Source organism: Lepidochelys kempii, chromosome 8 (assembly GCF_965140265.1).
Source record: "Lepidochelys kempii isolate rLepKem1 chromosome 8, rLepKem1.hap2, whole genome shotgun sequence".
Classification (NCBI taxonomy): Eukaryota; Metazoa; Chordata; order Testudines; family Cheloniidae; genus Lepidochelys; species Lepidochelys kempii.
Window position 1 is genome coordinate 18273963 of NC_133263.1, and position 16787 is coordinate 18290749.

The window sequence follows — 16787 nt, forward strand, 5'->3', positions numbered from 1 at the left end:
AGCATAAGCTTTCGTGAGTTCACTATCCCATCTGCAAGGGCCTGCCTGCTCCTGCTGGTTGAAGTCAATGAGAGTTTTGCTATTGATTTAAATAGGATCAGCACCTGTTCCTCTTCCCCTCCCCCATCCATGTACTGAGGCTTTTCTGCTCTGTTTGCACATAGACTTGAACAGATCGAACCGGCGGATTGTGCATTTTCTTGCAGGGTTCCCATCTTAAACCCGTCGGCTGGCACCTGGCTGAAGCAGTGACATTCCTCCAACAGGCCGATTGATCTCACTTGTGTCGTGGGGTTCCGCAGCAGAACCTCAGATGACAAAGCGGCGCTCTGTGTATGACAAACCTGTTTCTCCCCGTGGTTAAGTGTACTGACCACTCTGCTCCCGCCCTGTCTGAGAGCCCGAATCCCAGAGAGTGCAGCCAGGGGAACTGAGAAAAGTGGGGAGGGCTTGCACTGGGATTTTGCTTTATTCCTTAGAATTTAATTGTACTTTGATTTTAAAATATGAACAAGCATTTTCTATGAGGATCAGGCGACCGGCCTTTCAAACCAACCCCAGCGCTCTGAAGAACCCTGCTGCTCCCTTTCAATCAACGGCCGGGTCAGGGCAGAGGCATCTTTGCTCCTAACTACCTTTGACTCCAAGGGCTACTTTCCTTTTATTCTTCCAGTGCAGCACGCCTGCGCACAGTGTGCTGGTCCCATTCCTGGCAGGCGGCTTGTAAGATGAGTGAAGAAGCAGGTGGGGGGAGAGAGAGAGGGAAGCTCTGTCATTGAAAATAGCTCACTTTGACAGAAGCAAGCCAGAGAGACAACCCTGAATCTATGTCAGGGGCTGCTTACCTGCAAGGTGTGCAAAGATGATGGCCATGAACACCAAGCAGCCTTTCACTATGCACCCTGCCCTGCAGGAGCCCAAGTACTCCAGCTTGCATTCCAGTTCAGAGGCGATGCGCAGAGTTTGCCTTCCAGCCCCGCAGGTATGTAGCTTAAGCATAATTACTGCTTTAAGGCACATTTTTTGACAGGCACTTGCTTAATGTTTTTTTCATGTCGCCAGAACAATCGCATATCTCTGAACCGCTCTCTCTCTCTCTCTCTCCCCCCCCTTCTCTCTCTCTCACTCTTGTCTCTGATCCACATGTCTATTCAAGCAAAGCTGCTGCCTTCATATTAATTTTTATGACCTGAGCTTTGAGGAGGAATCTCTGTGCTTGGAAATGTTTTTTAATCCTGAGTTGACAGTATTCCCCACTGACTCCAATATGCGCATTCTTGCTTGCAGCTCCAGGGCAATATATTTGGAAGCTTTGATGAGACTCTGCTGGCCCGCGCTGAAGCTCTGGCGGCTGTGGATATTGTCTCCCACGGCAAGAGCCATCCGTTCAAGCCAGACGCGACCTACCATACCATGAGCAGTGTCCCATGCACGTCTACCTCCTCCACAGCGCCCATCTCGCATCCGTCGGCCCTGACTTCGCATCCCCACCACTCGGTGCACCCAGGGTTGGATGGAGACCTCCTGGACCACATCTCCCCAACGCTGACCGTGAGCGGCATGGGGGCCCCCGACCACACGGTGATGTCGGCTCAGATTCACCCGCACCACCTGGGCGCCATGGGGCACCTGCACCAAGCCATGGGCATGGGGCACCCGCACCCGGTCTCGGCTCACAACGGCATGTCCTGCATCAGCGACGTGGAGTCGGATCCCAGGGAGCTGGAGGCTTTCGCTGAGAGGTTCAAGCAGAGGCGGATCAAGCTGGGGGTGACCCAGGCAGATGTAGGGGCGGCTCTGGCCAACCTCAAGATCCCCGGCGTGGGCTCGCTCAGCCAAAGCACCATCTGCCGGTTCGAGTCTCTCACCCTGTCCCACAACAACATGATCGCCCTGAAACCCGTACTCCAAGCCTGGCTGGAGGAGGCTGAGGCTGCCTACAGGGAGAAGAACACCAAGCCGGACCTGTTCAGTGGCAGCGAGAGGAAGCGCAAGCGGACCTCCATCGCCGCCCCGGAGAAGCGCTCCTTGGAAGCCTATTTTGCCATCCAGCCCAGACCCTCTTCGGAGAAGATCGCAGCCATAGCGGAGAAACTGGACCTGAAAAAGAACGTGGTGCGGGTTTGGTTCTGCAACCAGAGACAGAAACAGAAACGCATGAAGTACTCCGCCGTGCATTGACTCGGCCAGGGGCTGGACGGGGTGGGCTGCTGGTTCTTCTAAGCCTGGACTTTTATATATTTTATTCAAATAAAGAGCAGGGATCTCCGTGAGGTCTCTCACTCAAACCGACCGACCAACAAAGCCATTAACTTCCCCATCACGCTGATTATTTTCCCCCTCCCCCTTTTCTTGTCCTGTCTTCTTGAAAACAAAAACAAACCAAGTTTCTCCTGGTTGCTCCTCGGCTGAGATTCACTTTTGTTGTGTCTGTTGTGCACTAGAATGTAAACCGCGTGTCACTTTTGGAAGAGTTGGAAGCTGAGAGGTACTGGAGAGGTGGGAGAATTGTCTTCTTTCTAACACAGTTGCAATAAAAACAAAAAGATAGATTTAAGGGGAAGGGGATGGAGAGGGGAAATGCCCCTGAGGTGAAACCAGAGGATACATATTTATTAAGATTTGTGAATTATATTTAAAAATAAAAAGACTATTTTCAGAATGTCATGATTATACCCGGAGGTCAAATTCTACCTATGCTTTTTTGTGTGAGTCTATATCTCATCGCCTTCTAGGACCGGAACGCCTGGTAGAGGGACCAATCTTAACCTGAGATACATGAACAATTGTTTTATACTTCTAAACTTTGGTGAAGAAAAGCAAATCAACCTATTTTTACTCAGCGAAATACTCTGGCTGCTCTTAGTGTGAATTTTTCTTTCCCCCTGACACTAACACACACACACAACTACACACAACTATCTCCAATTAGATTCCAGGTGTATTGCCTAGATTTTTTAATTCACCTTTAAAACAAGTTCTCTTATTTAGTTGACTTTTTTTGACAAGAGATTAAATTGGGGAAAGAAGTGGTATTCTTGCTTTGGTCTGAACACAGTTTTACGTCTCAGCTCCATAGATTCCCACCACAGACTTGTACAGTGCACTCACTTGGGTTTGCAGCCACAGCACTGGGACTGTATCATCATAGAGACTTGGCGGAATTAACAGTAGCTCTGTAACTTCATGGACTTGTCTGCAATCACTTCAATAATGTCTCCACTCGATGATGGTGGGGGGGTTTTTTTTCATTTTTTTTTTAATCCAAGGAATTTTTTTCCGTTTTAATTAAACCCTGTATCTGAGTTTTGTAATCAACAAAGTTGGTAAGGGTTCTTGTAACACATTCGTGGTTCAATATTTGCAATGAGCTTTCTCCCTCCCACCCCCATATGTTTCATATTTTAGTTATTATCTCATAGTTTATGTGCTTGTGTGTGGTTATTCGTTCGTTCGTTCATTCATTCATTCCTCGGGATAAATGCTGAAACGTTGTTTTCCCTTGGATAAACTTCTGAAATAAATGCTTTATTTTTCAACCCGAATGGAGAATTTTCTTTTCAGAGATGAAAGCAGGTCGGATGAAGCGGAACAGAATATTATAAAATGTGCAGTAATAATAAACTTTAGACAGTGCTTTTCCACTGGACAATGAAAAGGGATTTTTAAATCGTAATGAATCATCCTTCCCAGTTAACCTGTTATCTTTTTCTTGTATTATTATGACTGTTTCTACAAGCTATAAAGTTTCCCCTCCTTGTTTGTTGACTTTTCCATGTATTGATTTATCTCCATATTTTTTCCCAAGGCGGTCATAATTTCTCTATGCCAGAAAATGTATTATTTCCATCTATAAAATGTAAATTACCAGATTCCGATAGATTCCTACTGTGCGTGGATCTCGTTATGTTTATTCACTAGTTCCTAGGCTACGTGTAATTCAAATTAGGAATAAAACCAATTCCCCTTTGCAAAACAAATGCCCCAAGTTTAGTTAAGTTTTGGAAGCGACGGGGATTCATTCTTCTCATCCAGACAGTTACAGGAAGAATTTCATTCTCTAAAATTTAATTTTAAAAAATCGCTCAACCAACTCTCTGAAAGCTTCATTTCTAATGCTGTTTAAAAGAAAAAAGGGGGCTTTTTATTTATGAATCCCAGAAGCACCTTAACGATTAAAAATTAATGATCGAAGCCAAAGTATCTTCTGAATATTTCACGGTAGCATTTCAATGAGTGTCAAACATCAAACCTTAGATGAGGGAATCTCTCTCTTTCACCCCTCCTCCCCACCTTTGGGAAAGCACCTTACAAATCCATCGTTTCAATTTTAGGGCTTTTAAGAAACTAGAATGCTAAACCTCTCAGAGTTTCCTAGTTCTATTTCTTACTAATCAGTCCCAATGATTTTCCCCCAATCAAATGTCCTTTAATAATAAATGTCCTTATGCCATTACATTATATTGTGGGTTTTGAAAATTTAAAATAAGGGTGATGCAATATTAATTGGCTATCGTAGTATAAAAAGGGCAAAAGCAATTCAGGCTGCCTCCTTTCACTACTGTCCACTAGGATTTCAGCAGATACTCTATAAGGGCATGGCTGGGTTTGTTAAGTCCAGGTAAGATATATTTTTAATATTTTTCTCAATCCTTAAAATCCTATTAACGTCACCTATTATATTTATTTGTGGGTTTGTTTGTTTTACAGCCAAGATATCAAGATCAACAAAAACAAGAAGCTGTAGTTGGTGGTGGTTGTTTAAGTTATTTTTGGAGTTTCAGATAGAGAAATTATTTCCTAAATGTGGGGTTAAAATATGGGCTCTAATAAATTAGCCAGAAGCGTTGTTCTGGAATCAAGGTAGCCGGTATTTCTATGCCAGGTCAAATATTTTGATCCAATAAATATCTGACAAATACAGCAACCAGATGCTAGAAAAACGAAAACACCAATTCAATTTAAAAGGTGATTGAATAATGCACCAGCTTCTTATTTTCCTCTTTTCCTGGCTTATATGATTTTTATTCCTCCCGATACAACTCTGAACTGAGAACATGTCTTAAACCCTCAAAATGCTGTTTCCTTCCTTCGGGCTTTAGCAGCAAGGCGTTCTGGATTTCAGAACTGGACAGATCATTGCGGCTGCTAAATGCTTTTGTTTGATGTAGGGAACTTTCTCCAAGTTTTTCCCTGGATCCCACTTTCAGAAGAGATGCCTTCTTAAAAAAAAAAAACAAAAAAACAACCCTCTTTTAGCACCGTATCTTTTATTTATAAGATGGCTGTTGTATTTTATTATTTTATCAGCTGCCTGGTTTGGAAAGTGCTGCTAATGGCTCCCTGCTCTTAGTCACAAACTGTCTGAAGCAAGATTTAATCCTTTTGGAGCAAATGTACTAATGTTGCCCTGAAGGACCTGGGGGCAGAGAAGGCTAGATCTTCTATGGTCTCCTAACAGAGGAATGGTAGCAAACCGCCCGCTTGTCTCTAACACCAGAACGAGCAGAGCGTAGATTTGCAGTGAGCTTGTTTTTGGTTGCAATCTCTCTCAACTCGGACTAGGATATTTGGGCAAGAAAGTCACTGTGCTCTGTTGCCAGCAAAAGCAAAGGCAGAGTTCACAAGGAGATGCTGCTGGTGGAAAGTTAAACTATAACACTTTGAAGAACCCAGACCCTTTTGCTTGACAGCAGTGGCCAAAGGAAAGAAGTGCGTAATCTGTGGGAGAATGAATAATCTCTCTGGGGGTAGGATACGTGCGTGATCTCTGTGCGTGTGTGCTTACGGTAGTTTATTTACAGACAGCTGAAGTGTGGGTGCCTAGATTTATTTGGTTCTGAGACCTGGTAAATCTGTCACCTATGTCTCTCCCTTCGGAGCGAAATTCAGAGGGCCAGGCTTGGCTGGGGATAGCTGGACGCTAGCGAGCTTTAGGGGAAACCCCCTCCCCCCAGTCTCAAAGAGCCCACTGCTGGGTACTGCGAGCGGCAGGGCCTTTGCCCCACTCTGTGGCCACGTCGCTCGCTCTCCCCAAACCAGGCGCCCCCCTGCTCATTAACAATGACTCAAGTTACACTTTCTTTCCCTGAGCTGGCCCTGGGAGCTGGCGCTCCTGCGGCCCAACGACTTCTCTGCACAGGAAGGCGAGAAAACGCTCTAGTCCGGCCCGAGCAGCCGCCAGGCAAAGACGCTGGCGCTTCTGCTTCTCCTCCCCGCTCGGGAGCCCCCTAACGGCACAGGAAGCCCAGAAGGGGGCTGCCCCGTCCGCGGAGACCAACCCGGGAGAGGCTGGGAGCCTTCCACTGGCTCGTGCTGGAGTTAGAGGCAAACCCCGCGTTTTTAGCGGCTTTGCAAATCTTTCCGTCTGAGGGATAACCAGCCGCTGAGAAGGAGGTTGGCAGAGCTGGGGGGAGGGGGTGGAGAGCTCTTTCACCCTCACCTCCAAAGGAACGAACGTCGAATTGGGGGGGGGGGAGGGGTGTGTGTGTGTGTTTGCAAATGCCCGGACGTTTGGTTACAATAGCGTGCACCCAACGCCCAAGCCTGCTCCCTCGCCTGTAGGGCGCTCGCGCTGCCGCCAGGCGCCGGCAGACGAGAGCGGGAACCCGGCGGGGAGGCCGGGGCCTTTCGAACCTTGGGCCGGGCGTAACGTTACCCCCGCGCGCGCGCGCCCGCCTGAGGCGAATGGACGATGGCCGAGTAGGGTTTTAAGCCAGGCTTAAAGAAGAAGCGGGTCCGTGCAAACAACAGGCAGGGGAGCAGTTCGGGCCGATCCTGCTCCCCGTCAAATCGACACGAAACTCGCGTGGACGTGGACTTCAGTGGGAGCTGAGCAAAGCCCCTTGTTTCCTCGGGGGGAAGAAGAGGAAGCAGCTGACCTGGGTTCCCAGGCTCCGGAGCTGTTCATAAGAAGGGGCCTGTAGGCCACGTTCCCCTCCCGTTATACCCCCTCCCCCCAGCGCATATTCCTCCTTCATTTCCCACTGCCTGGAACAGACCCGCAACCTGTAATTACCCCCTCCCCCCCAATTCGTGGCGAACTGGCCTTGGGAAGGGTTCTGGCTACGGGCCTGGGCGACTAGCCCCCACATCCCCATTGTGCAGCGCACCCTCACTCCCCTACAACAAAGGGGCTGGTTAGTGTAGCCCGATGGTGCTTGAGGTTCTTCCTGGCTGCTCACCTCCTAAGTAGAGCTAGTCAGTATCCACCCCTCTTCAATCAGGGCTTACTTTTATATGCACTCAATCGCTACCAAACCCAAACTAATTGCATCAATTCCTCTAAGCCATTTTGCGCTGTAATGGTGCTTGGGAGCTGATCAATTAGTCATTAGGCTCCTCCATTAGCTGAGCGTTAAGCTTGCTAATATAAATGTCTTGTGCCCATTTCCTTGTAATTGAATGAATAAAAAATACAATTATTAGCATGAGGGGCAGAAAAATGAAGCCAGGGTTGTTACAGCCAATATGAAAGCGGTACACTCTGTCCTCTTAGCATGGACTTTTCCAAGTCTCTCAGCTCTCTCTGGATCTTTGTTTAGAAGATTATAGCAAATGTAGCTTTCTCTTATCCAAAGGAAAATATCGGTGTGTGTGAGCATCAGGCTCTGAAGCTGCTAGGTTAGTCAGACCTACCTTACCAAGTAGGCAATGTATATGATCCTAACAGAAATGTATCACCTGAAAGCTACCAATGCAGGTGTAATTTCTTAGCCTCATTGAAGTCAATGGCAAAACTCAGTAGGTCCAGGATTTTTCCCCTTATGCTAGATTCTGACATCCATGGTTCTTAAATTCCTTTTGAAATCCATCCTAACCCCCCCCTTTAGTTCTAAATAAGATATAGAACATTTTCAACAACACTTTTTGTCAAAATTTTCTGTTTCATTGAAGTTGAAACGTTGACAAAGTTTTTGATGGGAAGGTTTCTGAAATCCAGGATGAACTCTCTGGTCACAATAGAGAGAGAGAGAGAGAGCGAGAAAGAGACTTGAATATAAAACCTGATATTTTTTCCATCAGAAAAATGGATGTTTCTGCCACAATTCCATTTCATGAAAATGGTCAAAAGGTTTGGTCTTCATTCCAGTAAGGAACAAAGACAAATTCTGAAACATCAAAAATTGTCCCAAAATGGAATTGTTTTCCAGGCAGCTCTAGTTCTAGGGTGTGCCTTGCTAAAGCCCAACTAAAGCTGAGTTACCAGATGAAGAATATTTTGTGATTACATTCACCTAAGGAAAGGAACTTTTTAAATGGGAGAGTAAAATATTTTTATTTTCATTCTCATTATGGTAAAGGGTGGAAAAATAGGCTGGGTTTGCAGGCTTTTTTTTTTCCTGGACCAGTCCAATTTTGTGGCAATTTTGTATAAGTCCCTTAGAGCTCTGATTACAAATAGACAACAATATATGGGTTGTGGTGATTTCACTGAAGCCAGTGGCAAAATGCTCTTTGACATCAGTGGGAATAGGATCAGGGCCTGTGTTTGTTCCTTAGGAAAGAGGGAGAAAAGGTGAATAGTTTTCTCTTGATGTAAACAAAATGTAGCACCACATGAATATAAAACTACCACATACCAATACCTTAGGGGTGGCTTTTGCATTGATGGATACAAGAGACTGATAGCACTAGTTAGAGTCAAGTGTATTGGGCTGGATTCTGATCCCACACACATGCATACACACCATCAAGTAACTCCACTGAAGCCAATAGTATTACAGATGTGTACCAGGTCTGAAAATGACCCCAAAAGTGCAATAGAAAAAGTGCTGTGGGTCACACTCAGATGTGTAAACCAGCTGTAGCTGAAAGGAAACTCAGGCCCAATGTACAAAGGTTCTGTGTATAGTTCTTCCACATTGATCTGTTAATGCACTTTGAGTGTGACCCACAGCACTTTTTCTATTGCACTATTGGGGTCATTTTCAGACCTGGTATAAGCAAATACAGCTCTTTTAAAGTTAAATCTGTACCTGCTCATGCCAGGTCTAAATTTGGCCCTTGGGCTTCTGAGAATAGACAGTCATCATTATTTTATTATTAACTGTTGAATTGTGCCAGGTCATATCATGTTTTTTGTGATGTGGACGTATTGGGCCAAATTCCTCCCTGATACAACTCTGCTGCCTTCTTGCAATGCATCACACGTGAATCATGGTATCTATTATCTCTGATTGCAAATTATTTAAGGTCCTGTTTGTTCAAAAACATTTAAATACTTACCTATATAAAAATAATGATCCAGGCTTGCCACTCCAACAAAATTGAAGTCAAATCAGAGGAGCAATGTGATTTTTTTTTCAGCTGTGGTGAGAAATTGCTTACATAACCCTGTAGATTGCTGGTGCTGGATTTAAAGATCTGTTTCTATGATATTGGGAATATAATTCCAATGGCACGGCAGGGATTAATATGTCATTTCATGGGATTTTTTTATTTTTTGGGCTCTAGTGCTGGAGAAAGGATACAGGCTGACAATCCTGGGAACTGAAGTCCTATTTTTGCAGAACAAATATAAGACTGGTAGAAACTTCACCATCATTGTCTCCCTCAATCTGAACCTTGATGGGCTACCTCTCAGGGTGAAGGCAGTTCAGTGCCTCTTTTTTAAGCAGTGACAGTTGTGTCTATGGTGCATGTGTGTGATGTGAACACTAATGCTAGGAACTAGGCTGAGCCCTCAAATTTATTTTACGTAGAATGCCAAACAATTATCTGATGATTATTCCTTTCAGCCACTACTGATTTAGGTTGGATTCAAACTAGCAAACTAAAGGTGAAAGGGTTACTACCAAGCCTATAAACCATCCTATTGCCTAATAAATCATTAGTTATAAAGGCCTGGTACTAATTTCATTGAAGTATAATGGCAGGATCAGGCCTACCTGTGTAATCTAAACAGGATTTATTTAGGATGTAGGACTTGTGCCTCTTTTTTATTTTACATTTTTTCTTTAAAATGAGTCACATTACAAACCCTTTGCTTTTTTATCATCAAAGCTGTCTATGGAAGTGTGGAGAGCAAGATTACTTGGAACACAGCTTGGTACACCAAATGCAGAGAGCTGACTAATTTTTTTTATTTCATCCCTGCTGTGTTGTGTCCTCCCTATGCACCCACTCCAGTCCCAGACATGTCAGCACAAGATATTAAAAAGGGGAATCTAACTAAAACTTCAGTTTTACTCTATCTGCGAACTTGCTTAACATTCTCCATGAACAGGCTCACCTGTGAGATAAAAGTCTCGGTGGTGGACAATCACTTCTCCAGATGGTGAGATGATGGTCTGTCTTAGAACCTTACTATATTCACTTTAATTGTTCTTTAAACATGGTTGAATGGATGAGCAGCGGGGCTGCTGTTTGTTCTCTGTACCAAAGATGTGAAATATACAAGACTCATCTGTTTGAGACATTGCAAAGCTCCAAATTCCTTCATTAAATCCAGAGGAGAAGTAAGTTTTATACTGAACTGATCTTCTAACTGTTGGTGCTGATTATTTGATATCATTTGTGAATTGATTTAGGGCCTATTTAAAGTGAGGGACCAATAGTATTGGCTAGCGGAGGCACATTGCTGGCAGGTGTCATGGGAATATTTCCTTCAGTGCTCTGACTAATATGTTGCAGTTCTGTCCTGCAACACCCATTCTTATTCACTTCTGGAATGGGAAACATATTTTTGTAGTCCGCCTCAATCCTGAACCGTCACTGTCCTAATATTCCAGGTACACTTGGTGAAATGAACTTCAGTCTTTCTCACCATCAACACAAGCTAGTTCAGTTCTGAGCTTCCTGTGAATTGTGTATAATACTGTATCCTTGTAACCTGCAATGTGTTTAAGGGAAGTTTAGCATGAGACCCACCTAACTCCTTTTCATCTCTGTGACTGAATCAGGGTTGAATCCAGAGGTGAAATGTTATTCCCATTGAAGTCAATGGCAAAACTCCCATTAATTTCAAAGGGGCCAAGATTTCACCCCAGGTCTATATAGACAAAAGGCCAGACCCTGATCTGCTCTCAGTAGTTTGAACTATCAATGGGCTGTCATTATCTGCTATTTTATACATATTTTTCCTATTTAAATTTTTGTTTTCCTACAGAGAAAGAACTTTCAAGAACCAGCAAAGTAAACATGTCAAAACTACAAATTCTAAAGAGCTAGCCCATCTGGGCAGAGCAACAAGATTACAATCAAGAATGATGCAGAAAAGGTAACTGGCAAACTACAACTAAAGTAAATAAAATGTTACCCTCTGATGCTGCAAAGTCTTAGGCACACAGAGTGAGTGAATAGTCCCATGGGTCGCAGTACAAAAAGTTATTCACGTGCAGAAGTCCTTGCAGGATCAGGACCTTAGGTTTGTTCATTAATGTTTCCCAGGGCTGAACTGAGCCTGTGAGTCAAACTACTCTTGTCCCTTGGGGCTTCCAGGTTTCTGGTGTTAAGAGGTTGTTGTTCCTAGGTATTTTTTTTTAAATAAATGTAACCTCCTATAATCCTGTTTTAAGATCAAGTATTACATTAAATAGACTTGGACTTGCAGTAGGAGATGATTATATTTCTTTAAACCTTGGAGACCAAATGAGAATTATGTAGAGATGATATGACACTGAATTTTTCACACCTTGTAGCCATGTAATGAAAGCTAAGACCAAACTGGGACTCCATGATGCAATTGTCAAAAGCCCCTTATGAACAGGAGCCAAGGGCAACTTTCAGACTTGAGAACCTCTGCAACGAGTCAGATCTGCTACACTTTAGTATTGGTAATGTGATGTTGTTACACCATGACCGTGAAATTATATTATCTTCTGTATCGTGAGGAGATAACACTTGTATGACAATGTACTCCACCACAAGTTACTACAGCAATATAGCAAAAAGGCATTCACACCTTCCTGGAGCCTGATCTTTTTAATTTAAGTCTAGTCTACACTGGGCTTTTTAATTTAAATCTAGTCTACACTGGGCTTCTAGCACCCTCCTCCTTTCCCCCATCCCCACTGTGGCTCTCTGGGCCAAATTTACCTCTGGTGTAATTCCATTGAAATTCCAGGGGGGAAGTCCATGGCAAAGCTTCCATTGACTTCAGTGGAGCCAGGAATTTCACCCAGGGTTTTTAACAGGGTACCATGTTGTATGAGATCTATACTGTGACTGGCATATAGGGTTTCTCTTGCGCTCAACAGTAGCTGGGTGGATTTTTAGGGAAGGAAGAGAGTCTGTAGTTGGTGATGTCTTCCAGGACACTATCTCAGATGTGATCTGAGTTCAGGCTGTGGCAGCAAATGCAGATGTCTGATATTCTTTGTCTATGCTGAGGAAACTCACGTTGACATCACTTGGAGCTAGGCATTTAGAAGGACAGGAGAAGTGACCCTTTAGTTCCTTGCAAGGCAGTATTAGTATTACAACACCCAGAAGCTGCTCCTTAGGGGCTAGATCCTTTAAAGTTATGACTAGCTCAGATGAGATGTAACATGTCCTTAACTCCCATTAGTCTCAATGAATCTTGAGGCGCTCAGTACTTTGTAATATTGGGCTCCAATATGTTTAGTCTTTCATACGCTGGAGGGGTTGGGCTGGGTCAGGTATTACCCATGTTCAGTGGTTCTGTGGAATCATCCTGTAATAATTGATTCCTTTAAAAGAAAACTCCACCCCCATTTCTGGCTGTGATCATTATGGGAAAAGGAGTTCCCCTTTAATGATTGCAGTGGGCAAGGGAGTAGAGAAGGAACAATCCAACCTGGGCTGGGAGGGGGAAAGCTCAATAAAGTGCATGCTGCACTGAAAGAGATTTGGCAAGACAGGTCCCTTACATGGTTTCTGAACCACTAACAATTGATTTTTTTTTCCATTCTGTGCTTGTTCCCTAATATCCTGCTCTCCGTCTCCCGGGGACTGCACACAGGAGATGAAAGCAAAGAAAACCAAACAAGCCATTGGCGGCGCTCACTCAATTGATTTTTACACAAAATTTGCCTTCATGCACGAAGGATGGAAAAATGATCCCATTAATAATGAATAACAAAAACAAATGCAGGGAGGAAATCAATAGAAGCACATTTGATATCATAGGGAGATGAGAAGGGGGAGAAAAAAAAAACCTATAAGACCAAACCTAGCAACACAGAGATGCATAATGCAGGAGCTGTGAGCTTGGGGGATGGCTGCCTCTCTGTGTTACACCTGTCAGGGATATACCCGAGGGAAGCTGGTGTGCAGCAGAAAGTGCTGAACACCTTCCCAGCCTGTGTGACATTTATACTTTATGCCAGGCAGTTCTGCAGACCCAATGAGAGATGGAGTAATGGTTTGAAAAGCAAAAATAGCCTAAATTTGCCTCTGAAACACTAACTCAACTCTTCTGATGATTGAAAATATCCAGTTAACTTTCTTTTGTTTTCATTTTCCCTGGGTGCTTCTGTGCTTCCTGGTTTCATCCCTGACTGAAAGTGAACACATACAAGAAGGGATAGGCCTTGTATGCACGCACAAGGTGTACCCCTTTACCAGTACAGTTAAAGGGGTACAATCCCCTGAGGATGGATGTAGTTAAACCAATATAAATATACTTATGCTGGTATAACTTATTCCTCTATAGGAAGAGGAATAAGCTATACTGGAATAAGGCACTTCTGTATTGGTATAACTGCATCCTCACTAGGGGTTGTGTATTTCAATAAAAAAAAATCACATCCCTAACCATAATAGTTATATTGGTACAAAAACTGTATATAGCCTAGCCCATATTCTGTTTCTGGCCCAGCTGGAAATATCATGATTGGGCTGATTTTCATGAAGTTTCTAGCCTGATTTCCAGGTTTGCATGAACAGTGACATCAGTGAGGCCAGCATTTGGCCCAGAAGAAGCTCTAGAGTGTTACCAAGCTTAGCTGCGTTCCTCCACCTACAGCTCATTTGAAGCAGTCGGGGAGGACGTTTTGATATCTATAGATTCAGCAACTGTCTGAGGGAACTGACCAGCCCTGGGATGTGGTGGTGACTATGTATGTTGGCATGCTTGGCCAAACCCATTGGGCAAAACTAAGCTCTAATTAATTCAAGATTTCAGTTAATAAATGAATAATAATAGTGCATATCTTAAAGCTGATTCAAGTTTCTTTTCCCACGGAAAATTTATATTTTTAATTAAAAAAGAAATCTGGAAACTTTAAATGGGTTTTAAATGGGTTTTCTTCAGTTTTCAGCAGATTTTGAAGGAAAAAATGTTCAGTTTTCTGATGAAAAATCTTTCATTTTTCCATTTGTAGGAAATCAGATATTTTCCTTGAAAATTTTTATTTAGTTGAAAATCTAATTTTCTGTCAGTGAAAATTTTCTGTTGAAACTTTTGTGTCAGCCCTAGAATACATTATTTTTGGCCTGTAAATGTGAAAGCAAGAATCATTATTCCCATATAAAGGACAGAGAAACTGAGGTGCAAATAGGTCAGTGGTTTCCCAAGGTCACACAGCCAGTTAATGACAGCTAGGATTAGTAGACCACAGGTACCAATTTAATGGTGCCAATTTCTAATCCAATATTCAACCAACTAGATTTACCATTGGTCTCAGTGAATGGGATCATAATATACACAGCAGTTGGCCCAAACAGCTCAGTTTCAGATTAAAAGAATGGTTTTAAGACCAAGCATAGAAATAAAAAGGTTCTGGTGTTGGTCTTAAAATACAACAGCACTGAGTTCCTAGTGGTTAACAGGAAATTACAAGTCTTTTCCTTAGCCTTATGCCAACCTGAGTATGGGTTAGGAGTAGTGAATTAATGTCGATAGTAAAGGTTTGGGACCATTAATGGTTCTAGTTCTAATCAGGGCTGTGATGTTTACTCAATGTGTATCCTTAGAGGAATCGCTGGGTATAAATTACTTACTTGAAAATTAGATGATGAATCTGAGCTGACTTTTCTGGGGGAAAGTCATAAAACTCCCATCCCAACCCCTTCATACTGAAACTGTTTTCATTGGACTGGTCTGGCTGAATAAGGGAATCTGAGTCTGGCGGTATGGTGCTATGGTGACCTGAATGTAGAATGAGGGGTATGGCATCACCTGAAATTTAAGACAGTCCCATAGCCCCACTCATCTCCATTTTTTTTGCATACTGCGTATATCCAGTGTTTCATCTTGTTTTGAAAATATTCTCTTTTCCCTTTCCTCCGGCCTTTGCTCTCGCCTGCAAAAATGTACATTTTAATCTCGTGTAACTGAAACACTCGATGGGCCAAATTTTCAAACCAGGGTCCCAAAATACCAGGCAGAGCGCATCCATTGCCCTTGCAAATCCTGCATGTAATGTAGCAAACCACCACATATTCATAGTCATATTCACCACATATTGGTCTTTACTAAGTCTGAATTACAGGTCGGCATTTTGTGAGTGCACTGGAGGTACATGTGCAGAAAGTACAGATCCAGTGAAGTTCGAGTGCACATCAGGAGGAGGCAAGATTTTGGGAGCCCACACAAGGGACTGGAGCTCAGATCTGCACGCACTCCTTGTCTGTGTGCAACATGAGAGTATGCAAAGGAAGGGGGAGGGGCAGAGCCTGTGAATCCCCCAGCTATTTCCTTAGCTGCTGCAGTGATGAGGGCCATACAAGTATACAGACAGATACTTTTCCCATGGAGCAGGAGCACTGTGGAGACTACTCCAGCCTGGGGTGAGATTAGCAACATAGACTGGAGCCATTGCTGCTCCAAAGCCTTGGGAAGAGGATTTCTGCCTCCCTGTGCCAAAGGAAGTCACCAGTGCTCAGGACAGTTACTCAGGCAGGGCTTGGGGCAGAGAATTTACCGCTCACTGGACGTCTCTCAAATAATAACAACTATCATCCCTCTTTTCTAGGGCAACCGTCCTGGTGTGATGAGCTGCTAAGCCTGAAAAATGAAGATTTATGCTGGAAAGCCTGGCAGACCCTAAAATGGAGCATTGCAAGGCATGGGAATGTAATAACGTAAGCTCATCCCTAATAAAACCAACTTAACAGTTAGCTACACAAGGGAAAATGGGACTTTCTTTTCATGCCACCTGTTGTTTCAACTTAATCAGTCTGGGGATACTGAGTACATTTTGCCATAGGCTTCATTTGGGCATTCAGAGCAAACAGCACAGAGATACAATGAGAGCCATACAGAAATGCACTGAGTCAAAAAGGAAATATTCTACTACACTGGTATAAAGTGAAAGGAATTTATTTCAGTCATGCACCTTCACTGGCTATTTCCAGCTAACTACATTGGAAAGCAAGGAAGTGGATTTCTCCTTTCACAGCAGTAGCTGGGTTACTTCACCTGGACAGTGTTAGATACAAATTTGTTCCTTCAGCAAAGCAAAGATTTGGGTTTTGTTCTGTAAAGCAAATTTAGAACTATGTATTGTGTGAGAGTGCTTATAAAATTCTTTTCTATTTTATAGGGGGGAAAAAGCAATATGCCAAAGGAGATGAAAAGATTTGATTATTTTTTAAATGAATGGAGCATTTTAAAGCAGCAATAATGCTACATAATCTAGACTGACTATTAAAAAATTTTATTGACATAGTCTAAAATTTTCCAACCTGGGTGACTAAAGTGAATCCTTCTAAGTCTATAGTTACACTTCAAAATAAAAGTGGCCTGATTTTCAAAGGTACTGAGTACCGGTCTTTCCCCATTGACATGAACTGGATGTGCGGGTGCTCAGCAGAGCTCATAATCAGACCACTTATATTTAATGCATATGGATTTAGCAGGCCAGCTTTAAGGCCCAGGT

The 16787-nt window shown here is 43.4% G+C and overlaps 1 protein-coding gene and 1 long non-coding RNA gene across 2 annotated transcripts; both read left to right on the forward strand.

Annotated features, from left to right (window-relative positions):
• The first annotated feature begins 462 nt into the window (after nucleotides 1–462).
• Nucleotides 463–3436, forward strand: POU4F3 (POU class 4 homeobox 3). The gene is made up of 2 exons (XM_073355733.1): nucleotides 463–982; nucleotides 1288–3436. The coding sequence occupies exons 1-2, from the start codon at nucleotides 863–865 to the stop codon at nucleotides 2179–2181; spliced, it is 1014 nt and encodes a 337-aa protein (XP_073211834.1). The 5' UTR covers nucleotides 463–862; the 3' UTR covers nucleotides 2182–3436.
• A 2866-nt stretch (nucleotides 3437–6302) lies between these two features.
• Nucleotides 6303–15963, forward strand: LOC140916497 (uncharacterized). Its single transcript, XR_012160529.1, has 3 exons — nucleotides 6303–6396; nucleotides 11111–11221; nucleotides 15882–15963. It is a non-coding gene; the product is annotated as an uncharacterized lncRNA (long non-coding RNA).
• Nucleotides 15964–16787: the final 824 nt, after the last annotated feature.

What these genes read in the sequence shown, in the direction of transcription:
- POU4F3 (XM_073355733.1), top strand. Translation starts at nt 863, where the DNA reads ATGATGGCCATGAACACCAAGCAGCCTTTCACTATGCACCCTGCCCTG. An exon ending in TTTGCCTTCCAGCCCCGCAG is followed by an intron (nt 983 to 1,287) that starts GTATGTAGCTTA and finishes TCTTGCTTGCAG; the next exon opens with CTCCAGGGCAATATATTTGG.